The sequence below is a fragment of the Podarcis cretensis genome, assembly GCF_951804945.1.
Source record: "Podarcis cretensis genome assembly, chromosome: 10".
NCBI lineage: Eukaryota > Metazoa > Chordata > Lepidosauria > Squamata > Lacertidae > Podarcis > Podarcis cretensis.
Genome location: NC_137179.1, coordinates 32,608,686 through 32,633,026, shown reverse-complemented (window position 1 = coordinate 32,633,026; position 24,341 = coordinate 32,608,686). Strand labels below are relative to the sequence as shown.

At 45.2% G+C, this 24,341-nt stretch overlaps 1 protein-coding gene and 1 long non-coding RNA gene across 4 annotated transcripts in view; both read right to left on the bottom strand.

The window, feature by feature from the left end:
- Positions 1-13: 13 nt before the first annotated feature.
- SEPTIN3 (septin 3) lies at positions 14-23,020 on the bottom strand. Of its 3 annotated transcripts, none has more exons than XM_079993928.1 (10): positions 22,081-23,020; positions 13,116-13,307; positions 11,635-11,763; positions 10,083-10,164; positions 9,293-9,430; positions 8,382-8,499; positions 8,165-8,260; positions 7,157-7,256; positions 4,695-4,746; positions 14-4,429 (listed from the first exon to the last, which is right to left on the bottom strand). In XM_079993928.1, exons 1-10 carry the CDS (start codon positions 23,003-23,005, stop codon positions 4,294-4,296), a joined length of 1,968 nt encoding a protein of 655 aa, XP_079850054.1. In that variant the 5' UTR covers positions 23,006-23,020; the 3' UTR covers positions 14-4,293. The 3 variants fall into 3 exon arrangements, with proteins under 3 accessions (XP_079850054.1, XP_079850053.1, XP_079850055.1); XM_079993927.1 differs by having other exon boundaries at positions 7,157-7,253; positions 22,081-23,010; XM_079993929.1 differs by lacking the exon at positions 22,081-23,020 and adding an exon at positions 19,819-20,239.
- The window catches only part of LOC307225803, a 146,365-nt gene continuing 122,037 nt past the window's right edge, over positions 14-24,341 (bottom strand). Inside the window, exon 2 of the long non-coding RNA XR_013843165.1 lies at positions 14-3,534. This is a non-coding gene — a long non-coding RNA (uncharacterized lncRNA). The remainder of the gene's footprint in view (positions 3,535-24,341) is intronic.

Here is a 24,341-nt window from a genome sequence, read left to right as displayed (position 1 = left end):
TAGGAAGCAACCCATTCATTTCATTTATACATACAGTGCCACATACATTCTAGATGTTCCATTTTGCCTCTGGAGAAACCCTGAAAAACTAACGTTCCATTTCACTTAAAACAACATTTTGGTGCTTCCCAGGTAGCAGCTGTACCATGTGCACCAGTCCTAGGTGTACATCAAATGCAAGGCTGGAAAGAAAGAAACTGCTGGCTGTGAAATGGCCTTGATGTACCATTAATGGGCTGTGGCTTGCTGAAATGGACATGATGAGCATAGTTGAACAATGAAAAAGGCTGCTGATGCTTGCCTAGACAAGTTTGCCACCAGAGGTGTAGAGGAAAAACTTGACAGAAACAGGATTCACAAATAAGCAGCATTGTGGTCTGATTACAAGTGAGATAAAAGGAAGGTCAGGTGGAATTGGATGCAACCAGCTGTTTGCATGTGAGCAGAGAACAGCTGATATGCCTGGTTTCAAGCACCATGGCTGGGGCTTTCCTCACACAATAGGCAAGGTCATGCTGAGCCAGGTTAAAGGGCAGTAGGATCACTAGGCTTCCTCTGCCCAGAGAGCAACAAAGCTAAACAGAGCTGATATACTGTAGATGGACAAAAGCAACACTACCAGAGATGCCATGCCATGTCTGGTGATTCTGATGTATGTTGACAGAGCAACATGATATTGAAGAGGCCTCCACACAGATACAGAAGCCTAACCACTGGCATAATGCAGCCATAAATCTCTGATACAACCAGTGCTTTTTTTTCCTGGGGGTACGCATACCCCTAAACATTTTGTGAATCTATGTTTGGCCTCATTGAGGGGCAGTATTTCAATATGAGTAGCAAAATGAGAGTACCCCGAAACATTTTTTTAAAGAAAAAAAGCACTGGATACAACCCTTCAAATGCAGATCAATTCTCCCCCGAGTCTTTGTCTGTTATTCCACTACCCAACCCAACTTAGTCTCACATGGTTCTGTTATATTACAGCATCTAATATGTGTTTTTTTTAAAAAAAACACAAAAAAACTTACAGTTCTAACTACCACAATGCTGCAACAACCTTTGTCAAACAATCTTCCAAAAGACCCCTACCCTGGCATAAAACCATAGAGGACTCCAATGATTTTACCTCTGTTCATAAAAAATGCCAGGCAATTATTATTGCTGTGCTACAAAAAACCACAAAAGGTTTCCAAAAATTCTCTCAGGACTAGGCTGAAACCAGTAAGCTCATTTCATCTTTGACTTCAGCTATGCAAGGGTTAGGCATATTTATAACCTGCTAGTCTCACTGGCCTCTCAGTGACTAAGCTAGATAAAGGAAGATTTTATGCACAGAAATAAATTGGAAGGCCTGCCTCAACTTCAGGCAAACCTGGATTTCATTGACTGGGCCTGCACTGAAGACAGACAGATATTCTGCCCATATTGAAGAATGAGATCATTTGTCCCTAAGTCCTAAAGTTCTGGTGCTGTGGCAATGTTGTAAAATACAGTAATTAGTTAACTTTGAAACTGGCCTGAGCAAGACCAGGGTCTTTTGGCTCATACAGTAATTTTTTTACATTATCATCTTATATCACCACTGCATCAACTTAGACAGCAGTTGCTATCCTCATGTTTGAGTGGATTTCAGTAAAATATTCTCTGCTAATAAGCACCTATGTCTATTGAAATGAATGTGCAAGTAGCATGGTAACTATACTTTTTATGTTTTGAGTAATGGAGAATGATTAAATAGCATGGGACCAATAAGCTGGGCTAGTAGACAGAATAATAATGCTAAATGGTCAAAATGTTTCTTCTTTAATCAATTGTTGTTTTAAATGTATATTGCTATAAGTGCCCACCTTTGATGTTGCAAGGCTCCAAAAGGATGCTCTACCTGGTCTGTGGGCCTTGAGGTACAGTATGTCAGCAACAGGATCTGGGTCCCTGTGGCAGAAAATCTATTTGGAAGGGCTTTGGAGCATTTACCATCCCTGCTCTTTCATAGGCTGGATTTCGACACCATCAGAAACAGGTGATAAGGTCAAAGAAGTTATGGGTCCTTATTTATGCTGTCCTCTCCAAATTTCCAAAAAGCAACATCCCTTGCAGCAGCAACAAAATCACATACGCCCCTCATTTCCCTGCTTGACCAGATTTTGGTGGTTACATTGGGGCTTGCCACTCAGGTTTCTAAAGCTCAGCTATAATAGCTTGCAGTGTACCTCTCTCCATGTTCCTCTTCCTACCGGTTCATGATATTTGACAATGGTCTATTCCAGATGGCATATCATACATTTGAAAAACCAAGAAAAATATGCAGTTGCCTGGAGTTCTCGCTGTGATTCCATAGAACTCTGAAGGAAATCCTCCAGTGCCTGAATCTTTAGGATTTAGGAAATACTGTAAAAAAACTGATTTTTAGGTGAGTTTCCTGTTAGAATTGTGACTACAAAGCTGTGGATTACATAGAGCTGGTGACAGAGTTTATTCCATTTACATTTCTGTGACATAATCTACAGTGAGGACAGGCTATAGCTCAGAGTCCTGTCTGAAACCTTGGTGAGCTGCAGTCAAGTAGCCAGTATACTGAACTAGGTGGACCAATAGCTTCCTATGTCCCCATTCTGCATTGTATCTTCTGCTATTGTTAGCTGGCTTGGTTCCAACTGGGGAAAATACGAGGCATGATTGTTGCTTTTTACTAAATTATATTGGGCAGAATGATCCTTTGAATTTGAACACAGGTTTATGAATTAACATCTGAAAAGGAGTTAGGTATTTCCGGCACTTTGAGATATAGTACTTCTGGCACTTTGAGAGACAGTACGAAATAACAAAAACAGGATGGAGCAGGGACAGTCTGGGGCCTGCACGGGTCAATGTAAGTCCTCCTGACCACCAGACGTACCACACAAGCCACTTCTGCTTTCTCAGCCTTCTGCAGATGCATTAACATCTTAACAAATTTACCCCCTCCACCATCGTGAAACCTAGGCACTTGCTCTTGTTTCAAAAACAAAGGCTGTGATTCTCAGAATTTGGGTGGTGCTACCAAATTACATATCTAAAGATAAATAATTGGCAGCATACCTGCAATCAAGCTGATTCCTAGATCACCCAAGGAAAGCCTATAGAGAGCAAAGTCAGGTTAAGAATGCCAGGCTATGGGATCAAGGGCAAGTGTGTTCTGCCCAAGTAGCCTCTTCATGCTGTTTGACCTCTCAGTGTGCAATGGATAGGGAGACATCTCCTTTGGGAGGGGAATCCTCCCAGCATAAGGGGCTCTCTGCTTTGCAGAAAGCTGTCTTCTCGTCAGTAGGTCAGAGAGTGGAAAGGCACAATTAGAACATGTTGCATTCTTGGTGTTTTCAGCTGCTGCCAACAATCCAAAGGGGATTATTACAGTAATGTTTCTGTTAAAAGAGCAGATCTGACAAATCTGAGAGCCAGCCAGAATCAAGATATCAGATATGACAAGGGTGGCCTTGAACTTTAACAAAAATGTTTAAAGCGCAGTTTGAAAGCAGTTCCTCACTATTAATGCTCCCACCCCACACCAAGAAAACTAATACTCCCAAATCAAATCTCCACTCTTGTTTTTCACTCAACAAGTTTGCCTCCCATCGATATGGGCCAAAATGGCCAAAATCTTGTCTTTTTGTCTTTTTTCTTACACTGGCACATTGAAACACATTTACTTGGCAAAAAATTCCCTCCCATTTATTTCACTGCACCTTAATTCACATAACTGTGCCAGCGAGATCTAGTCTGAGTCCATTTTTCCTGCTTCCATGCTGAGAACTGAGCCTACGACACAAACCATCTATCACAGCTGCAGAGCAACCCAGTCTCTTCCAGACCTGTGAAACTCGCACCCAAAATATGGCTCTCTGTTTCCACCACAGTGCATACAACATCCTCACATTGATCTCATTATCTCCCTTGGGGGTATTTCTGGTGACCCCCAGAGATTGCACCACTTTCAGAATTCCTTCAACTTTCCCCACAGTCAGGATGCACAACTGAATCTTGGAATACAACGGAAGACTAGAGTCTGCTGTGCAAAATACAAAATACAAAATTCAAATAATAATAATAATAATAATAATTAATAATAATAATAATAATAATAATAATAATAATAATAATAATAGATGGGGACATTTGGGTGAAGTTGGGGTTCTTCCCCAGTATGCACACACAAAGGATATTCCACATGCTTCAAAGAGAGGCCTGAATTCAAATCAAGGGATGGGGTGGTAGTAGTGGTTATAACTCGGAAATGGCAGATAACTGGGTCCTTCACAGGTTGCTTTCATGGTTTTCTTCTGTTTCTACGGTCACTGGGGGGAGCCCCCCATTGTCATTCAGTCGTTTAGCCCTGTAAGTCTCATAGTGGATGTTGTGCGTTACTTCTTTTAGATCTTGAAGATGGGTCCTACGGAGTAGGAGAAAAAGACAGAGAATACAGGAAAAAAATACAGGGGAATCTATTATGTAAGTATAGGAGCACTCATTGTTGCCCTTAGGTCCCGATTTAAATGGCTTTAAAGTGCTTTTTTTTTTTTTTAAGGCTTTCTTGGAGCTGCAGCACAATCATCCGTTCTAGCATAGACACCTCACATTGTTATTCCAATTTAGATCTCACCAGAAATTCATTTTCAATTCAATAAGCAGCACCTTTTAACAACCAATGGACTCACCTAATGAGAAAGTCTCGAAGTAGAGCAAATTCACAGTGACTGAGATTTTCCACTGTAAATAAAGGGAAATACATTAATCATGCCTTGAACAGTGGTTCTGGTACAGTATTACAGAACTCAGAGAAATCCATCAAGGCCAGCTTCCACCTGAAGCAGCACTCATAAAAGTGGCTTGCTTGTTGTTTTTCAGGCTCTCCCATTTGGTCTAAGCCAGGCATGGGCAAACTCAGCCCTCCAGATGTTTTGGGACTACAATTCCCATCATCCCTGACCACTGGTCCTGTTAGCTAGGGATGATGGGAGTTGTAGTCCCAAAACATCTGGAGGGCCGAGTTTGCCTATGCCTGGTCTAAGCAAACTAGTGAATTAGGTGAAACAATTCACAGCAATTTCATTATACGTTTCCAGTACTCCACACCTGCTTATACCAGCCCCCATGGTGGAATCTACACATAAATAAAAAAACGCTGTTGTCAGGGGCTCAGGAGCAGAAGCACAGGGAAGAGGGGAGATGGAGAGCGAAGGGGAAGAATCTGAGGGCAGCGTAGGGGAAGATGACAGTGGCCTGAGAGATTCCATGAGCCTCTCCAGCGAATCGGAAGATTCACAGAAGGGGGCTCCGATGGCCAGGGGAAGGGGGGTCCCGGGAGGGACGCACCAGAAGCTAGGGGCCAGCAGCGACTCCCAAAGCAGCAGCTGGAGATCGGGACCAGTTTCCCCACCAGAGCGTAGCGGGGGGGAAGAGTCCCATGAGTCAGGGCTGACCACGCCCCTATCGCTGAGTGAGGGAACGGAGGGGAAGTCAGATCCAGCTAGCCCCCCCGAAGGGGGAAGCAGTGACAGGAGCAGTGTAACGGTCAGGAGGAAGGTGGCCGGGTGGGCGCGCACACCAAGTTCAAATGTACAGGCGCGCGGGACAGCAGGGAGCTCGGATTGGGAGCCAGGTCCTAAAGCACGCCGGAGGCAGGGGGAAGAATCCGGGGACTCTTCAGCATCAGAAGAGTCCAGAAAGGGCAACACCCCGGCGGGCAGACGGACCCAGAGGAGGAAAGAACAACGGAAGAGGTGGAGTAAGGCTAGAGTCTTAAACTGGTGTCTAGGGGGAGGAGACTCAGACGGAGCTTCGGCGGTCTAGGGTTTAAGACGTAGAGCTGCGCGCTACGGCTTTGGAATGGAAACTGAACTTCAATAAAGACTTTTGTATATAACGACGACCTGGCGTTGGTCCTCTGTGAGCTGGGACCTTGGGCAGCTCTGACAGCTGTGAAAATGCTTTTTAAAAATGTTTTGAAAAATACATTGAATTTGGCATGGCTCACTGTTGCCATCTAGTGTCAAATTTGTATATTGCACTTTACAACACATTTAAAACATTTTACAGTGGTAGCTCGGGTTAAGTACTTAATTCATTCCGGAGGTCTGTACTTAACCTGAAACTGTTCTTAACCTGAAACACCACTTTAGCTAATGGGGCCTCCCGCTGCTGCCGCGCCGCCAGAGCACGATTTCTGTTCTCATCCTGAAGCAAAGTTCTTAACCTGAAGCACTATTTCTGGCTTAGTGGAGTGTGTAACCTGAAGCGTATGTAACCTGAAGCATATGTAACCAGAGGTACCACTGTATTTGCAGCGGTATAGCTGAGTCCCATCACCGCTGGCCTGAAGGCAGGCTGTCTAAATCATATCCAGTAGGACACCTATAAAGCCTTTCTTTGACAATCTCATATAAGAATTGTCTACAATCTTTCTAGGTACCTTTATGCATTACCAGATTAGCCCAGCCTTGAAAGTATTTGTGGCCCATTCATTTTGTGTGCTAACTCAGTTAATGCTAAGCTAAGCAATGGCTTAGTGCAAACAAACAAGCAGGTGGGTTCTTGCAATGAAGATTATAGCTGCTGATTTCCTCCCCCAGTCCTGCTGTCCCAACACTACCCAAGCTAAGCCATGCTTTGGCTTACTGTTTACCTTTCGCTTCCAAACCTGGGCTCATGGTTGGTTTTGCTCCAGACAAACCACAAGCTGTAGCCAAGGTTTGTTCCTGATTTACTGCTCATGGTTTTTCAGAGGCAGACAAGCCAGGAGCTCAGGTTTGGACATAATGCAAAGGCAAACCATGTATTAGCCCCAGGAGGAGGACTGAGGGAGGAGTGCACTAAGCTGTGGTTTGCTTTCGTGTTATGTGCAAACTGGGTCATCATGGGCAACTCTGATAAACATATCCATTGTTTATTCATTCAGATCATTACTGGCAAACAGCTTCTGTTGCAGGAGAAAGAAATGGTGGCTGATAATTCCAGGGAGCACAACTGGCAACAAAGCAAGACATCTCTACCAGAAACACTCGCTGCACCATACTGAGGCTCCCTGCTGGGAATGTTGACCTTGCCATTTTAGCTTCTACAACCTATTGGCAATCTAAAAATTTAACTGCCAGAAACTGTAGGATCAGCATCAGCTTACCTTCGATGACTCCCCAGGGTGTCTTCCTCCCCAGGACCCTTTTTCCGTTCACTTGATATTCCTTGTCGCTGCCCACCACAGCAAATGGCATACTTTCCTGCTGAAAATATCCAATGAAATGACTTTGCTTCTCTGCGTGACACATATGGACAATTTCTTGTTTTCCTTTCTTGTGTTTCTTCCCCAGCTTGCTGCATACTTGATTCTGTCCCAGTTACCAAACCCCATGCCTAGCAGACATGCCTGCTGGCCCTTCCCACTATACTCTTTTCAGCATTCCAATTCTTTAGACTGTTGACACCTTTACAATGAAATTTAAAGCAAGTTTACTCAGAAGGAAGGGACGCGGGTGGCGCTGTGGGTTAAACCACAGAGCCTAGGACTTGCTGATCAGAAGGTCAGTGGTTCGAATCCCCATGATGGGGTGAGCTCCCGTTGCTTGGTCCCTGCTCCTGCCAACCTAGCAGTTCGAAAGCATGTCAAAGTGCAAGTAGATAAATAGGTACCGCTCCGGCAGGAAGGTAAACAGCGTTTCTGTGCGCTGCTCTGGTTTGCCAGAAGCGGCTTAGTCATGCTGGCCACATGACCCGGAAGCTGTACGCCAGCTCCCTCGGCCAGTAAAGTGAGATGAGCGCCGCAACCCCAGAGTCGGTCACGACTGGACCTAATGGTCAGGGGTCCCTTTACCTTTACTTTTACTCAGAAGGAAGTCCCATGTAAACTTATAGGAAACAAACATTTGTGAGGACAGGAACCCCACATTAACTCTTAATTAAGCCCTCAAAAGCGCTTAATTCTCACCTCAGGAACTACAAAATATAAATGTATACAGTTATAAAGTTGGAAGAATCCATTTCTTATGCTTCCATCGTGGCTGTAACGTTTACAGCCAACTTTTACTACATCCAACTCACATCAAGCATGGCGAGGACCAAGAAGAAAACACTGGACTCAAGTTATCCCAGCATCTCAACAAGAAAATCTACTCCACAATCATAAGCATCCTACCCTGATTTTGTCATTCTCTGTCTTATCTTCAAGGTCCTCATCAAACTCTTTTTGGGGGTAAAATTCAATGCCATTGATTTCCAGTTCCTTGCGGACCTGGGTAGAAAAATAAAATAAAATAAAATTCAAAGCTATGAAAGAGAGAGAGTTTTCCTGGTACAACACTTAAAGGACTGTGTGTTTGTGTTTTTTACTGGATGTTTCCCAGGATACTTACCCTCTGTTTGAACTCAATCTTCTCCTCCAGAGTCATGGTGTCTGCCTTGGCGATAACTGGGATGATGTTGACTACTTTGCTCAAGTGCTTCATGAATTCCATATCCAAAGGTCTTAAGCTACAGTCCAGGAAAAAAGACTATTAAGAATCCACCACTATCTTTAACGAAGAAGAGCATATTGTCTTGCTCCTAGCATACACAAAATTAAACCCCTTCCTGGTTTTATTCTGTTTCTAGGTTAGAAAGGGGGAAATGAACTAGAGTCTTTCTCATCTATAGCTCTGGATCTCTACTTCTTAATTTCCTCCATAGTCATAGCATTAAAAACCCACTGGATACATTCAGTGGAAAGATAAAGAGATAAGAGCGAGACTTCAATATGGAAAAAATTGAAGCAAGGTGGAAAGGCATCCTGCTGTACAGAATCTCGTGTGAGCATTACACAAGATGATGCAAATTTTGCCAAGTAGACACTTGTTGAAAAACCATGACTGGTAGCAGCTTCCTAACAGCCAGCAAAACCATAACAATGCATGTGTGAACCTAAGAATATAGGTTCATGGGAGCTTCCTGCCAATTATGGCAGGAATAGACAAGCAATGGTTGAAATGTTCTTTTCTGGAACTCCATTTTCATCAATAACGTTAGAGGGATGTCCGACATAGCACACTCTCATTATGGAACAAAAGTGGAAGAGATACCAGGTACTATTAGGACTGTGCAGCCCCATGGCTACCCCATCATTACCTTGGTCTGCTGCGTGGCTTGTCAGGGGAAGCTTGTGCACCCTGCACATGGTGCCAGGCAGTTTATGGAGATCCCTGTTTCATTCACTTAGCACCCCAGGGCCCTCCCACGCCCCTTCCCTCCCAGTCTTATGAGCATGCACCAGAACGGATGAGATACATACGAGTGACCTGTGGGGGAGATAAAGTAGAGGCAACAGTGGACTCTCGTGTCTGGGATCCGTTTCTTTCTTGCAATATTGACCTCCTCCTTCAGGAACTTCTCATACTGCTCATTAATATATTTCTCAATGGGCTCCCAGCTAGGAGGGTCAGGGAGAAAAGAGGTAGACATACCTTTATCTCATATTCAAGGAAACTAGATTGCAATGTCAGTAGTCCAAGGGGGGCAGGGGCGGTCAGCGTCCCATGGGGGTGCCACCCGTGGAGAGCATCGGGGGTGGCGGTGGCGATGTCGCCCCCCTCAGGGATGACACCCGGGGTGGACCGCACCCCCTGCATCCCCCTTCCTCTGCCAGTGAGTCCAAGCCTTGAAGAGGATCCTTCAATATAAACTTGGTTTTGGAAGACCCATGCTTTCCCTACTCCTCCCCACTTTGGCAACCATCAGGGTTCCAGCAGCCCCACTAGTGGGTCCTAATGTCACCTAGGGGATTTGCTGAGCAACATAAGCCCTTAATGTGGCACAAGGTCTGTTTTTGTAGCTTATTTTTATCCTTGTGTATTAAGCATCACAGCGGGCACTTGACTGGTAAATATGGTAACACTACCATCCCTATGGTGCAGACTATCTTGGGTTCTTGGGCACTAATAACACTGGACAGGAGTCTGCCTCAGAGCAAAAAAAAATCTACCCATCTTAAGTCCTGCTCCCTTCATCTAGTTATGCTAAGTCATGCTGGAAAAAGAAAGTAGGGAGGAGACTGAGAATCAGCGAAGGAACAAAACACTCACCAGTTTTCATTGTTGATCTGGTCACCAAATCCAGGGGTGTCAATAACTGTGAGCTTCATTTTGACACCACCTTCTTCAATAACTGGGGGAGAAATGTTACAGTTATCTTCCTCCAAAACTGAACACTTTTATAGAGATGATGGCGTAAAGGCCTTTACATGGTACTGAGCGAGGAAAGGAGAGGCTCTTTTTGAACATGTAGATCTATGTGGCCCTTGTAGAAATAAAGTTCCTTGTCTAGGACATTACAAGATCTAGCTTGGTGGTGGAAGGGGAGCACAACAGAGCTTGGACCCTTTGCAACAATCCCCAATAGATGACAGAGGGGGGGGGGAATCCTATAAATTTGGATCCAAACAGAGGTCTGTTTCTGCATGGCACCTCTCCAGCATGGGCTTATCCACACTTTCCTTTCCACTGCTCTTTGTAGTCATGGTCCATGTTTGAAGCTGCATCTCTGAGAGCTCTTTTTTTGGAAAACCCAAATTGCCATTTGTTGTACTTCAGCTATAAAGAGTGGGTTTTGCATGGAAAGCTCCAGGGCCAAAAAAGGGTACTCGGACACAGAGCTTTAAAGCACGGACCTGTGCCTGGAGAGACCAGGGCAAAAGGTAAGTGTGGATAAGCCCTATAAGTGGATCTTTAATTTGGGGCATGTCTTTGTCCAGAAGGACATAGCCTCAAGTCCAAGAGGTTAGACACATTGATCCTGGGGTGGCCTATTGATTCCAAGGTGGCCTATTACTAAAGAGGACACCGTTTTCATGCAATTGGCGTATGCTAATTTATATGCACAGATGCAAATTTAGAAATAAACACAATACACTGCATTTCATCATAGGGGGGAGACTCTAACCAGGAGACCTATGGGCCTGCTCAGTCTGCTTCCCAAGTGCTCACTGCTGCTGGACAACTCCAAGGCAGCCTGTTCTTTCTTCCTATAGCTTTCATCCTTAGACTGGACTTGGACCAGACATCTCATCAAATCTTATACACTTTCAAAGAGTTGACTGTCTTTTGAAAGCACTTCTTAGACTGTCCTCTGTAAAACACATGGACATTCTAACTGAACCTCACGCTAGTCCCAGTAAGTGTCCACATATTCTGTCACCGTATGGACACTGTCACTGTAGCAACTCTGGACCAATTCAGACAACAACTGAAATGGCTTCATCACATGAAAGCAATATGCATTCTCTGCCTCTGCCATTCCCAGTCATCCATGCAGGGACAGCATTCCCAATGCAGTCACAACATGGCCAACACTGAACGGTTGATCAGCCAGTTAAAATCTATGACTTGGCCACGCAATTTTGGGCTATGCATGTCAGGCTATCCCCACAGAGATTCCTGGAGATGGTACAGGCAGGGATGGCACACTGGACTGTGCACTGGACCAGACTGATCCTTCAGGTGTCATTCAGACAAGTCCTTTGCAACATATGGACGTCTCCTAGGCCTCTGCCAGCCTGGGCTTTACTTCCTGGAACACCCCAGGTCTACTTCCCCTCTCCTAAAAACTCTCTTTGATGTAAACGTTAGGCAATTTTACCATGCCCAATGGCCTTGATTTCCACTGTCTTAGGGATCTTCTCCTCGCGGCTCCAGCCCGAAGACTTGCGACTGACTTGGGATTTGAAGAGGGTGTTCACAAGTGTGGATTTGCCCAGTCCGCTCTGGCCTGTTAAAAGAAGCATACAGGATTCACCACAGCCTTTTCAAGCCAGCCAGCAGAACCATTTATAGCCCGGCTGCTGGGAGCTGAGAAGGCACTGGCTGGTGTAAAAGTAAGAGCTCATCAGGACAATGGCTTCCCAGCTTGGCTATCAACAGATAATGGGGAGCACAAGCAGTCATTCCCAATGAAATGAAGGTTTCCTTGAGATGCTCTTGTGATGGTAGATGTGGCAAGGTAGGCATGCAGACTGTGCACAGGCCATGTTTGTCTCAGGTCGTGGCTCATGTTGTTAAACAGTGGTAGTACAGTGGTACCTCAGTTTTTGAATGTCTCTGTTGACAAACGTTTCGGAACTCAAACACCAAAAACCCAGAAGTAAATGCTACCATTTTCGAACACACCTCAGAAGTTGAACGGCTTCCGCTGGGTGTTTCTCAATTTTCTCAGTTAAATTTGCAGACCGCCCTTTGAGCCTCGGTTTTCGAACGTTTCAAAACTTGAACAGTCTTCCAGAACAGATTATGTTCGAAAACTGAGGTACCACTGTATTGAGGTTAATGGAAGCTTTCCTTCTAAAGGCAACTCCCAATTTACGCATGTCCAGTTGATGCGCCACCATGCTCACACGCATCATGCCAAACCTGGAAGTCTTTGAAAATGGGGAAAATGGCCCTGAAAGAGCCCAGAAAGGGCAAAAAGGCACAGAACAGCACCTAGCAATCCCAGGAGCCCTTGCACCAACTGATGAAGCCTGTGGAGCTTTGGAGTTTGAGAAGAGCTTGGAGTGATTGTGGTGGACTTTGGCGAATTTGCCATCCTTCTTGCCAGTCTGGTAAGTGCTGTCAGTTTTTGAGGGCTTTTTGAGGGTTTCCAGAGGGTGTTTGCAGACTTTTTCCATGGTGTTTCAATTATGCGTGATTTCGGAACATAACCCTCATGTAAATTAGGAGTTGCCTGCATTGCATGCTGTGGAGTCAGATTGCAATTTGAACCATGGTGAGAGGAAAGGGTTTTATAGCCCTTCCTCTGTACTGGGCACAGGGAATCTTTTCCAACCCGAAGGTTCATTAGCTTCTGGGCGACCTTCTAAGGCCACATGCCAGTGGTAGGCGGGGCCAGAAGCAAAAGTGGGTGGAGCAACGAATATCAATGGGAGACTAGTTTCTAGACACACTCAAACATACCCTTCTACACCACAAGCCCCGTCCAGCTGTCCTCCCCACCACATTGGCTATTAACTTTTTAAAAACAGACACTCAAGAGCAATCAAGCTGATTAACTAGCTGCCCAGTTTAGCCCCCTGGCTTCATAGCAAAGCCTCCCTTCACAAGATCCTTGGATCCAACCCTTCCTACCGACAACCATGATGTTGAAGTCAAATCCAGTTTTCATGGTCTTCTTGCGCATCTGCTCTATGATGGTGTCGATCCCAATGTAGCCCAGCAGATTGGAATTAATACCAACGGGTTTCATTGGCACGACTGGTTTTGGCCGCGGCTCTGGCACCAGCTCAGACATGGCTGCTTCAGGCTTGGTATCTGCTGGCCCTGCAAGTGGAGAGAGGAAATAAACAGTATATTTACTGATGCAATGAGGTCATATGTGATAGACCTGTGGTAGGGTAAAAGAGCATTGGGAAATAATTCATAATGAACTGAAAAAAAAAATGTTTAAAAGTACTTTCCCCAAAAAACCATAGTCCTTTTGTTGGGGGTAATTCAGATGGAAATTCCCAGGTTTCAAAAAAGGTTATTTATGTATGCCACTACTGCGGCTTTTGTTTCGTTAGCCCAAAAATGGAAAATGAGCGAAGTCCCAACTAAAGAAGAATGGCAACTTAAACTTAACTTAAACTGCAGCTTGCAGACCTAACATGTAGAATAACAGAACAAGAAGAATATACATTTAAAGAAGATTGGAAAATATTTATTGAATATATGGAGAAAAATTGTGTATATTTGAAAACGTGGGCAGCATTAAGATAAATTCAACAGAGTAAATAAGTTTTGGTGGATGTAATAATGGAATACTGAATGGTTTAGTTTATATAAAATATGCAGGGATTTATGTTATGCAAAATGAACCATGGAAAGAGAAGGGGGGAAGTCACTGATATTTTAAGGGTGTTTAAATGAATATTCTAAAATGTAAAACAGAAAATTTAATAAAAAAATAGAAAAAACAACGACAGTATATTTCATAGAAAAATGCTGGGTCTCTTCCATTTCCATTGGGAAAGGGAAGAACAAATCGAGGCAGCTCCTCCTCAAAGGCCCTTTTCTCTATCTATTTGTGCTTTTACAGATTATCTTCTTGTCATTGCATGAGCCATTTGATGCATGGCAGGGCTGTCTGCCCCATGAAGCATGGCCATGGCAGTGACATATTGTGGTGGGAAGTGGAACCTACGTTGGCAGCACAGCGTGGCACCAGGCACAGAGCCTGGCGGCAACACCATGCCAAGGGCCCACCAAACTCTAATGCCAGGCCTGCAGGGTACAGCACCCTGCATGAGATCTGACAAGTGAGAAATACCATCACATCATGGTAACAACAGTTCCTTATATACTGACTGATAGTGTTGATTTGCAGTCCACAGCATCCCCTACTACATGTGGCGGATAGCAACAGGCTGAAAACAGAAAAGCCTTCAAATACTAAAACAGGGCCTTGCAGAATCATGACCCTGGTCCCTCCCCCCACTCCCACAAAGCAGCTGAAATTCAAAGCTTTTAATAAACCACAGCCGATTACCTTTCAGCAATTCTCATCGAAACATCAGAATATCCACACACTCCTTAGGAAAACGAGACAAAAGGTATTACTTTGCTTTGACAATGGTAAGGATCCAAGGGACAAACATTTCCATTCAATCCAGTCCCTAGTTTGTATCTAATAACTCTTTCTCCCAGAACAGAAAGGACCCATTTAGCTAGAGTTTTTGCCACTAAAAATAAAAATCTCTTTTTAAGGGATTGATGAAGACTGACATCTTTTCACTCAAAATGAGAATTAAGTGCTTTGGGATCTTTCCAGCACAGAGACTGTCACACTCTTTAAGAAACTGGTCCTACCCACTCATAGAACACCCTGTACCAACAGCAATGCCCAGTTGTGTCAAACAGCCAGCAGCCTCTAGTGCTTTGTATTGGTGCCAAGTTCTTGGGGTGAGAAAGCCCTTCAGAAACACCTCAGCACTGTGTTGTGCCTAAGAGACTGTGCTACAAATCTCATCTTTGCCATGAACTTGCTAGGTGGTCTTAAACAAAACACAGCCTCAGTGAAGCACGTGGCATCCTCATGCAGCTGCCAGGGCCCTGGCACAGCCCACCACTATGTGGATGCCTGTTGTGCTCTCTGCCTGCGCACAGACACCTGACAGGCAGCTGAATCTGGCAGCCACCTGCTCTTTCCATTTCCCACAATGCACCTGGTGTAGTGTAACCATGAGGCATTTTGGGAAATTTACATGGTGGCCCCAAACCACCTGCCACTCCTCATAGCATTCCTGCTAGTGCCAGTCACCACCAGGCAAGGTCAGTGAGGTCTATTCTGATGTGGGAGGAAGACCAAGCAGAAGACACCAAACCTGGAACTTCATCTGAAGTTAGAGGACAACAATACTGGCCAATTTTATAGGGTTAATGTTAGGATTACAGTATAATATGTGCAAAGCGCTTATCACCTGAAAGCATAACAGCATCATGACAACCGCTACTGCCCATGGCCTTGCAATGAATCCATGGCAGTAATGGGATTGCACTCATTCATAATCACTGATTTTTCATGGTTATGATTCAGAGTCCTTTTGATAGATCCAACACATCATTCCACCTTAATTTATCTGACATTCAGTGTCAAGAAGAAGATATACTCCAATTATTTCATTTATCCCAGCAGCCACCACTTCCAAATGCCATTTCCACTGAATGTGCAGCTGGGCTTTCATAGATGGCTTGTGACCCAGGTTTTTCTCCAAGAATCAGCAAGCTCTGGATCAAGGATGTGAGAGCCAAAGTGAGCTCTCCTTCACTGGAAGTTTCTCATTTAACATTTCACAATCGGTTTGTGATTTTTGTACTGATGGGATATCCCCTGAGGTGCCTGTTGTCTTTTTAGAGCTTTCTTGAAGCTGCTGCTGGCTATGAAAACCTCCAGCAATTTGACAAAACATAAGAAGCTCTTGCTGCTTTTTCTTCCTTCCTTTTTGTTTTAAACCATTTTGTGCTGCATTCTCAACAGCCCAATCCTAAGAACTGCAGTTTCTTCTATTTAGGATTGCCTTAACACGTGTTCATAATATGCACACATAATAATACGTGTCAACAGGCACTAATTGTGGCTCACCTGTTGCAAAGCATTGTGGGATGAAAACACACAGGCCCACAAGCTGAGTGGTCTTGATCAGCACTATTTTTTAGCATCCCTGAGGTCCAGATCCTCTTCCTTCCACATGCCAGTTCCTGGTAGACCACGCAGCTCTTTGTTCTCATGCATCCCTTGGGTAACCACACAGCCCTTTAGACTGGAACTGTTCTTCTTCTGAATAGCTGCCTAGAATTCCAGTCTATTCTACCTCTGCCAAGATTTTCTCTTTCTTTCAGGCAAAGCCTGGCCAAGGATCTCCCTGCTGCAGTGAACTTGCCCTCCTTAAAAAAACACAAAAAAAAACTTCCTCTACATACATCCTCTGGAATCTGGTACAGTGTTTTCTACTTGGTGCTGGTAACTGGTGGCTGCTGAGCCTACAATAGGTGCTTGCTGGTCCCTTAATTGTTGCAAATGCCTTTAAAGAGGTGTCCTCCTCACCACCTTCAGACAGCGAAGTTGTTGGGTTTTGGGTGCATTTCACAGCTCTTTGCCCCCTAGCTGTGCAGCTTCAATTCATTTCTGTTTTTGCGCATACCAGGGGGGTGTTGATGAGGCCCAGATGTCTTGCCCTATGCAAAGGTGTTCACACCTTGGCTTGAGATGAATTAGGAACAGCTTTACCGTGGAAAGAGGATTTAAACCTGGGTCACCCCAGCAATAGTTCAACGTTTTTACCACTACACCACACTACTCTACCTTGCCATTCCCCAAATCAGCAGCAGTTGCCCCAGTTTTGCTGTTGCCCCAATAATTTGCTGTGCAAATGAGAATTTCAGTTATGTATCCCCTCCTTCCATAGCACCAGCATAACAACAACAGCAGAGTCTGAGGGAGTCAGAGAGGATTTCCTTCTGTCTGTTTGTCTTGGTAAATTATGGGCTGTAGAAAGGAGCCAAAATTGGAGTTTTCCCTCCTCTCTGCTCCACCCCCTTATGGAAGTTCTGAGCAAAACCCCAGAAGGCCCCGAGACAAGGATTCCAAACTGATAATCCGACATGATTGGGTGATCTGTAAGTTTTATAAAGGTACACATTTTGTCTTGCCAGAATTACAGCTTAAAATGAGGAAGGGCTAGTCCTACCATCAAACAGGCCAAAGTGGCTTGCTTCAAGCACCAGATTTGGGGCAGCAAATTATCATTTATTCAGCAGGCTTTTATATCCTCAAGACACTGTTTGGATTTTCTACTTCAGGCATCAAAAATATTAAGGATCGTATCAAAAATAGGATTGTTCTCCTTTGCAAAACATTTTTCAACCCTGATGAAAATTGCTGCCCAAGGGTTGGGCTAGTTGATAATTGGGCTAGTTGAATTTGAACTGTATATTCCCTCTGGTCAACACATTCAATCACATCTCTAGAATTTGCAGCAGCCCTTTTGTTGGCTTAGGGCCAGATGATAATTAGTAACTTTATTTTAAAGCAATAACCCCTGATGTAATTATTTTCTACAGTCTAGCTATGGAAGGCTTTTCTTTCACCCCTTGCCTTCCTTGCCATTGTCTGAGTAACTCTATGGAGCAAAATAACAACCAGCTTTGATGGAATACACCTCCAGTTCTGCTGCCTGCCCTTCAGTGGGGATCTGGCTCCATTTTCACTGCAGCTTGTGAAAGCGCCCACACACAGGACCTCAAAAGGAACGCACTGAGCATACCTCCCCTGAGAGCTGTACTATTCTTATTGCAATAGTTTGCATGTGGCTTTCTAGTTAGCAGTCTTTTTAAACCCTCTGTCATAAGAAAACAAAGAGAAGATACAGGTGCTGTTTCCAGAACACCGGGGAGAGGACCTTTGTTCCAACACACACCCATCCTATTAAAAACAACAACCAAAGTAGGCTTTAGGATAGGCCAAAGCGCCCTTTCAGGTGTTGTTGGCCTACCCATAACTCCTGGCCATTGGCCATCTTGTCTGGGGCTGAGGGGAGTTGTAGTCCTAAACATCTAGAGAAAACCAGGTCGGGGAAGGTAGCTTTAAGACAATCCATTCTCAAGTAGGTCACAACTGCACAAAGCTGTGCAGACTCACCAAGCTCTGGCTAGCAGAGCTGTTTTTCAACACCAAGGGATCTTCCACACTTCTGCTCATCCCATGCCTAGAAAGCATGGATCCAAGCGGTTTTTCCTTCGCCCCACTGCTTTCTCCTTGGAAACCCAATTTTCAATGCTAAATTGGAGCAAACATCAATTCAGAAGAAGCCCAATTGATGTGCGCTCTGATTCAGTGAGCTTTCCCAGGGGAAAGCAATAAGGTGAGCAGAATTGTGGATGAGCCCTAAGTCCCAACCTTGGAACATAATAAAACGCTGCTCTTGACAAAGCAGAGAATGTTTCTGAAGGGAATCACTCTTTGTGAAGATACATGGATGCTGATTGTGAATCATCCAAAGCAAGGTTCATGTATCTTCACAAAGGATGCTACTTCCATGAGGATGTGAATCCAATACCCTTTTTAAAAAGATAAATTCAGGTAATCCTATAAATGTCTTACTCCAAATCAAGGCCCATGGAGTCCAGTGAGGTAGGCATTGAGAAGGCCCCTACCCAAGACCTTGAAGAGCCACTACCAGCCAAGGTAAACAATCCTGAGCTAGATAGACCAATGGTCTGACTTTGAAAAAGAGAACTGCCCAGGTCCCCATGAAATGGCTCCGCTAAAAGGCAGGATGCATTTGCTCCAACCACATAAGACTGTGTAGTTCAAATATTTGCACTCTTTTTTCAGATGACTAGAACTGTTCCACCTACAACTGTGGCTGTCTGTGCACACACCATACAGTCAAAGAATATTTAAAACACATTTTCCCCACCCCAAAGAATCCTACAATTTACCCCTCACAGAGCTACAATTCCCAGCACCTTTAACAAACTACAGTTCCCATGAGCATTGGGCTGGGGTGCTTTAAATGTGTGGTGTGCACACAGCCACAATAGCTGCAGCTATTTGACATGGGGCATATTCCCTTGTATGACAGCTCCTGCTATTAACACATTCCCCTAGCACTGCATCCATTCATTCATTGATTCATTCATTCAAGCCTCCCACACTACCCTGCTCCCCCTTTTAATTTACAGCCCTTTTGTGCCTCCTACCCAGCCCCCACATTACCACACCCCTTCTTCCCCTTTCACCAAGCATTGCTCTCCTTTCCCCAGCCACCCCAGCCCTGACACTTTCTCTCCCCACCCGTTATCCCACAGGACTCCAGTCAAGGCCCACAGACAACAGCCTCTCCACCCAGCTCTGGTTCCCTGCCATCACCCCACCCGGGTCCACTCCACAATGCCGGAGCAAGGTTTCCAATATGACACACATCCATGCCACTGAAAGGGAAGAATCGCCTGCGGTCAGCAACAGCCAAGCCAGCTGCAAGGCAGCTCACGCCTCTGAGCCAGCTGGGAATTAATGTGCACCTTCACAAAAGCCCCAGTGTCTCTGATGCACCATCGCAGCTGCCCTGCCTGCCTCACCCTTGACACCAGATGGAAGAAGAGGAGCAGGAAATGCTGCTTTCCCTTTCCACAATCCTCCCTTGCAAGATTAGCAGTGCCTGTGCCAGTCTCCATGCCAAACGCCAAATGTCTTGCTGAGCTGAGAGTGTGTGCCGGATCTCAGCATCCCCCCTGCATCTCTGAGCCCCGCCAGACCCATAAGAGCATGCAAGCATCCTCATGGACCACCTACCTTTGAACATGAATCTTTCTTTGTCTCTGGAATATGATCCTTCTCTTCACTTCCCTCTGCCCAAAAGCTGCCTCTGAGAGTCTGATTGCGTTTCTTTCTTTCTTCTCCCTATGTGTCTCTCTCTTTCTCTCTCCTTTTTCCTTCTCCAATGGATATTTCAGATAACCAGAGATGCTGATGCCGCCACTGCCATGTTCACGTGACCTGAATATTAAACATCCCTGCAAAATCTCCCCCAGACTCTGCCTCCCTCTCTTCCCAGGATCAAGGGCTGGATCATCCAAGCATCTGGGAGACCTTGACTGGATTGGTGGGCATGGAAATGTGTGCCGGCTCCTGAAGGGAGGTGCTGTGATAAATGGGTTAGCTGAAGCCAGAAAACTGTCCCCTCCCCGCCGCACATATATACTCTTTCTTCCTTGCCTCTCCGCCCTCCTTTCTCCTCCCCTGTTCCCAGGCAGCTTTCATATGCCACTGTCTGCTGAGCATCTCTAGAGACAAGAAGCTACTTCATGAAAAGGGATTGTTAACTCTTTCATCAGGCAGCAGCGTTTGCCAAAGAAATGAGGAAAGTGTGTGCCTGCATCTAGGCATTTCAGTCTTATATTTGGGTCTTTCGCTAGCAAGCATTCATGCGGCTATGACTTGGACCCCATTTAAAACAGTCGTCAGCATGCATTTTTAGAAATGGTGAGAAGCAGTAACCCATTATGTGGAGGCACAGAGTGTCTGCCAGAAACGGTCTGCATGTCAGCCCAGGCAAGGAGAATCTGTCTTTGTGTCAGGATGTCTCTCCCGGTGCCTTTAGGCACCTACATCTGTGTGTGTCTCTGCGCATTTGTCACGGCAAAGCACAAATGCCTTGGAGATGTTGGGGAGCTGGGAAGCAGGTCTGCAGAAGGCAACGCATGGAAAAACACTTCCACCTAAGATAAAATGCATAACCCACATAGAAGTGGTTCTCAAAACTGGATTTTGCTGCATGGGAAGCCATGACCACACAGGGAAATATAAATACACACTCGTGCAATCTTCACACGCAGCGATGCACAAGTCGCACAATGTTTCCTACACAAAAGTGGGGAAATGGCTACCCTTTGAAAAAGTGCTCAAGCAAATGTCCAGGAAATAGTGTCACAGGATGCAGACAATGGATTTTGATTTGTGGTCTTGGTGGAAGCTAGAAGCCAGTAGGTACACAATTTCTGATGTCACACTGGCCTGGCACCTCAATGGGAATGCCTTTTGAATTGCTTGTAGGTTGCTTATCCTTGCTGGACTGCCTATTTGCCTCCAGACCACCAGTACAGACCAGGGATGTCGTGGTAAATTCCGAAGAGCAGGAGCTCATCATGGCATCCCCTTCAATGCAACCTCTAGCTTTGCAATAGAAATGCAAGCAATCTTGTAAAAAAAAAGTGTTGTGCTTTAAACTGCTAGCATGAAACAGTCGAAAACCCAATAAAGGAAGGAAGCATCCAGCCTCTACTGGATTATTCCTTTCATTCCTGAGCTTCCTACTGTGCTAATCTGTAACCAACAGTGATGTCACTTGTGTGTTGCCATCTGCCTGTTTCAAGAGACAATGGAAGAGTGAGCCATCGGGGTAAAGTCAAACTGTTGGAGAGTTAAAGCACTTGCTGCAGCTGTAGAGACCGATACGGGAGAGACATGTTTTATTGCAGTTGGGGCAGATGGCACTTGAAAGCTTTGTTATTACCTCATTCATTTGCCAGAGCAAGTGAAACGCTGGCAAATGACATCATCACTCTGGGTCTGAAAAAAGGCCCAGAACAGAAAAAAGGCCCCTACCCGCCTGGTTCCTACACCATTATACCATTGATCCTGACAGCTAGCAGGGCTGGAAAGATATATGAAGAGTGACTGACAGCTGCAGCAGATGGAAGTGGCCTACATGGATCAATGTCAGTATAAAGCACCTTTGTATATTTACTTCCACTGGGGTTTCTCCTGCTTGAACGGGGGAATCATATGGAAAAATAATAGTAATCTGCATGAACTGGTATTGACTGGTTTTATGCTTTAGCAGAGACTGACACAAACTGATGAAACAACGTAGAATCAGAATATTATCTCACGACACATTTAAGTCCCTGCATCTTGTTAAGATCTTGTCCCTGCATCTTGTCCCTGCATCACTGTTAAGTCCCTGCATCTTGCCCCTCAGCAGTCGAGAAGAGAGAACCCCTCTCGCTGCATACACACAGCAAACACATGACAAGACACCAGTTTTGGACTTACATTCAAACCCAGTTGTATTTGTCACAGGAGACATTGTGGAATCTGCCATGAAGCAGTTGCCGTTCAGAGCATGCTCCTCAAGACACTCCTGAGGGAAGGGAAGTAACATCTTTCCAGATTCAGCTAAGCCTTGGGGCACATCAATGCCTTTTGGGATGCCATATCTGTCATTAGAAGCAAAGTCCTCCTGAACCATTTCTTTCAGGGGTGAATTTGTGGGATCCTCTGTGGTTTTGGGAAGTGGCTCAGGGGGAGGAGATGGTGGTGGGCTAGCAGGGGCCAAATGTCTCTGGGAACCTGGCATGCCTGCATCTGAGGTATGATTTCCGTCTTCCAGGCAAAGAGTGGTTTGCATATCAGCTGAATTCTCAGCTACCCTTTGGGACAAGGTTTGTAATCCGGACAATGGCAGATGGCTTGGTGAAGGCAACTCCTCTTTTCTTCCCAATGCTTCCTTTTGGAAGGGAACCTTCTGGAACTCCCTCCTTGTTGCCATAGAGTGTGAGAGGAGTTGCCGGCCAGCTGGAGGGGCATTGGTGCTCCTCTGAAGAGTAAATGAGAGAGAGCTTAGTTTACGTGCCTCCAAACCATTGGCTGCTGTCCAGTGAGGAGACTGGGAGGCGGTAGGAGCTGAGCATGAGGAGAGGAGCCCATCAGGGCAACGAGGCGGCTTTGGGGGCCCAAGCCTCGATTGAGGTTTAGGAATCCCTCTGCCTTTTGCCAAAGGGAGCTGTTTGGTGGGGTCCTGCCTGAAGGAGTTGAGGCAGGCTTCCTTTTTCAAGATGGGGCTGAGAGCCGAGAGCCCCCCAATTCCAAGGGAGCGAGTCGTGTGTCCTGGGATGCGGCTGGGATTGGATGAGGCTCCTAAGGTTGGAATACATCTTCGGGTCCTGTGTGGGGAAGGAGCAAAGTCCTTGTCCATCATGGGCGCTTGCTGCTTCCGTGTTTCCTAAAATAACAAAACCAAAGGAAGGGTTGATGCAAAGCACTCAGCAGCGGCAGCAGCTCTGTAAAATGAAAATAAAAAAGCAACTCGATCCAACTGCTCTGTCCTGGCAACAAAATACAGTACTCAATACTTTACCCAGCCAATGTGATTTGAGAGATGAGGATTGTATACCCCTGATACATTTGAAGTATACCCACCCCCACCCCAGAATTCTGGGAACTATAATTTACACCTCATAGAGCTGCAATTTATTTATTTATTGCATTATATTAATATTCACCTCTTTCTCCAAGGGGCTCAAGGTGGTGTACATGGTTCTCCGCCTCCTCATTTAATCTTCACAACAACCTTGTGAGGTAGGTTAGGCTGAGAGGCTGTGACTGGTTTAAGATTACCCGGGGAGCTTCATGGGCATGTGGGGATTTGAACCCTTGGTCTCCCAGGTCCTAGTGTGACATTCTAACCATTGCACCCACACTGGCTCTCGGCACGTTCTCAATTCCCATCAAGCTTAACAAACTACAGTTCCCAGGATTATTTGGCACAGGTCATGTGCTTTAACTGTATGCTGTGTGATGCAGAGGAAAGAATCTCACATTTTCTCGATATATTGCAAATAATAATAATAATAATAATAATAATAATAATAATAATTTTTTATTTATACCCTGCCCTTCCCAGCTGGTGGGCTCAGGGCGGCTAACAACAATAAAGCCAGTGGAATGCCCTCCCAGCAGATGACAAGGCAATAAACAACTGTTTTACTTTTAAAAGACAACTGTTTAGAGAAGTTTTTAATGTCTGATGCTGTATTGTTTTTAATATTCAGTTGGAAGCCACCCAGAGTGAGAGGCATATTAGAAGAAATGCTATTCACACCATTATGAATGGCATGAATGGAGGGGTGGGTGGGTGTGATCCAGACTGGCATATGCATTGCAGGGGGTTGGACTAGATGACCCTTGGGGTCCCTTCTAACTCTACAATTCCACCTCTCTCCTTAGACTCTTGCCCAGCCACCGCATTTCATAGAAGAGGACCTCCTGGTGGCACTGAGACCCTTCCCTAACCACCCTACGTCCTCCAGTAGTGAGGCTTTCAGAGTTATATCCATTTAATGTGCAATTTTATACCTTTAGAGACAAGGCATGCCCCAACAGTCCTCTCTTTCAGGTGCATGTGTAATACCATCCTTCTTTACTTGCATGAGCTTTTCCTAATGAATTATTGTCTGCTGATCAACTTGTAGTGTTGTACTGTCATTTGAACAGTATTAGTTTTGGCACAGTGTTCAATGCTAGTCCTACCCAGA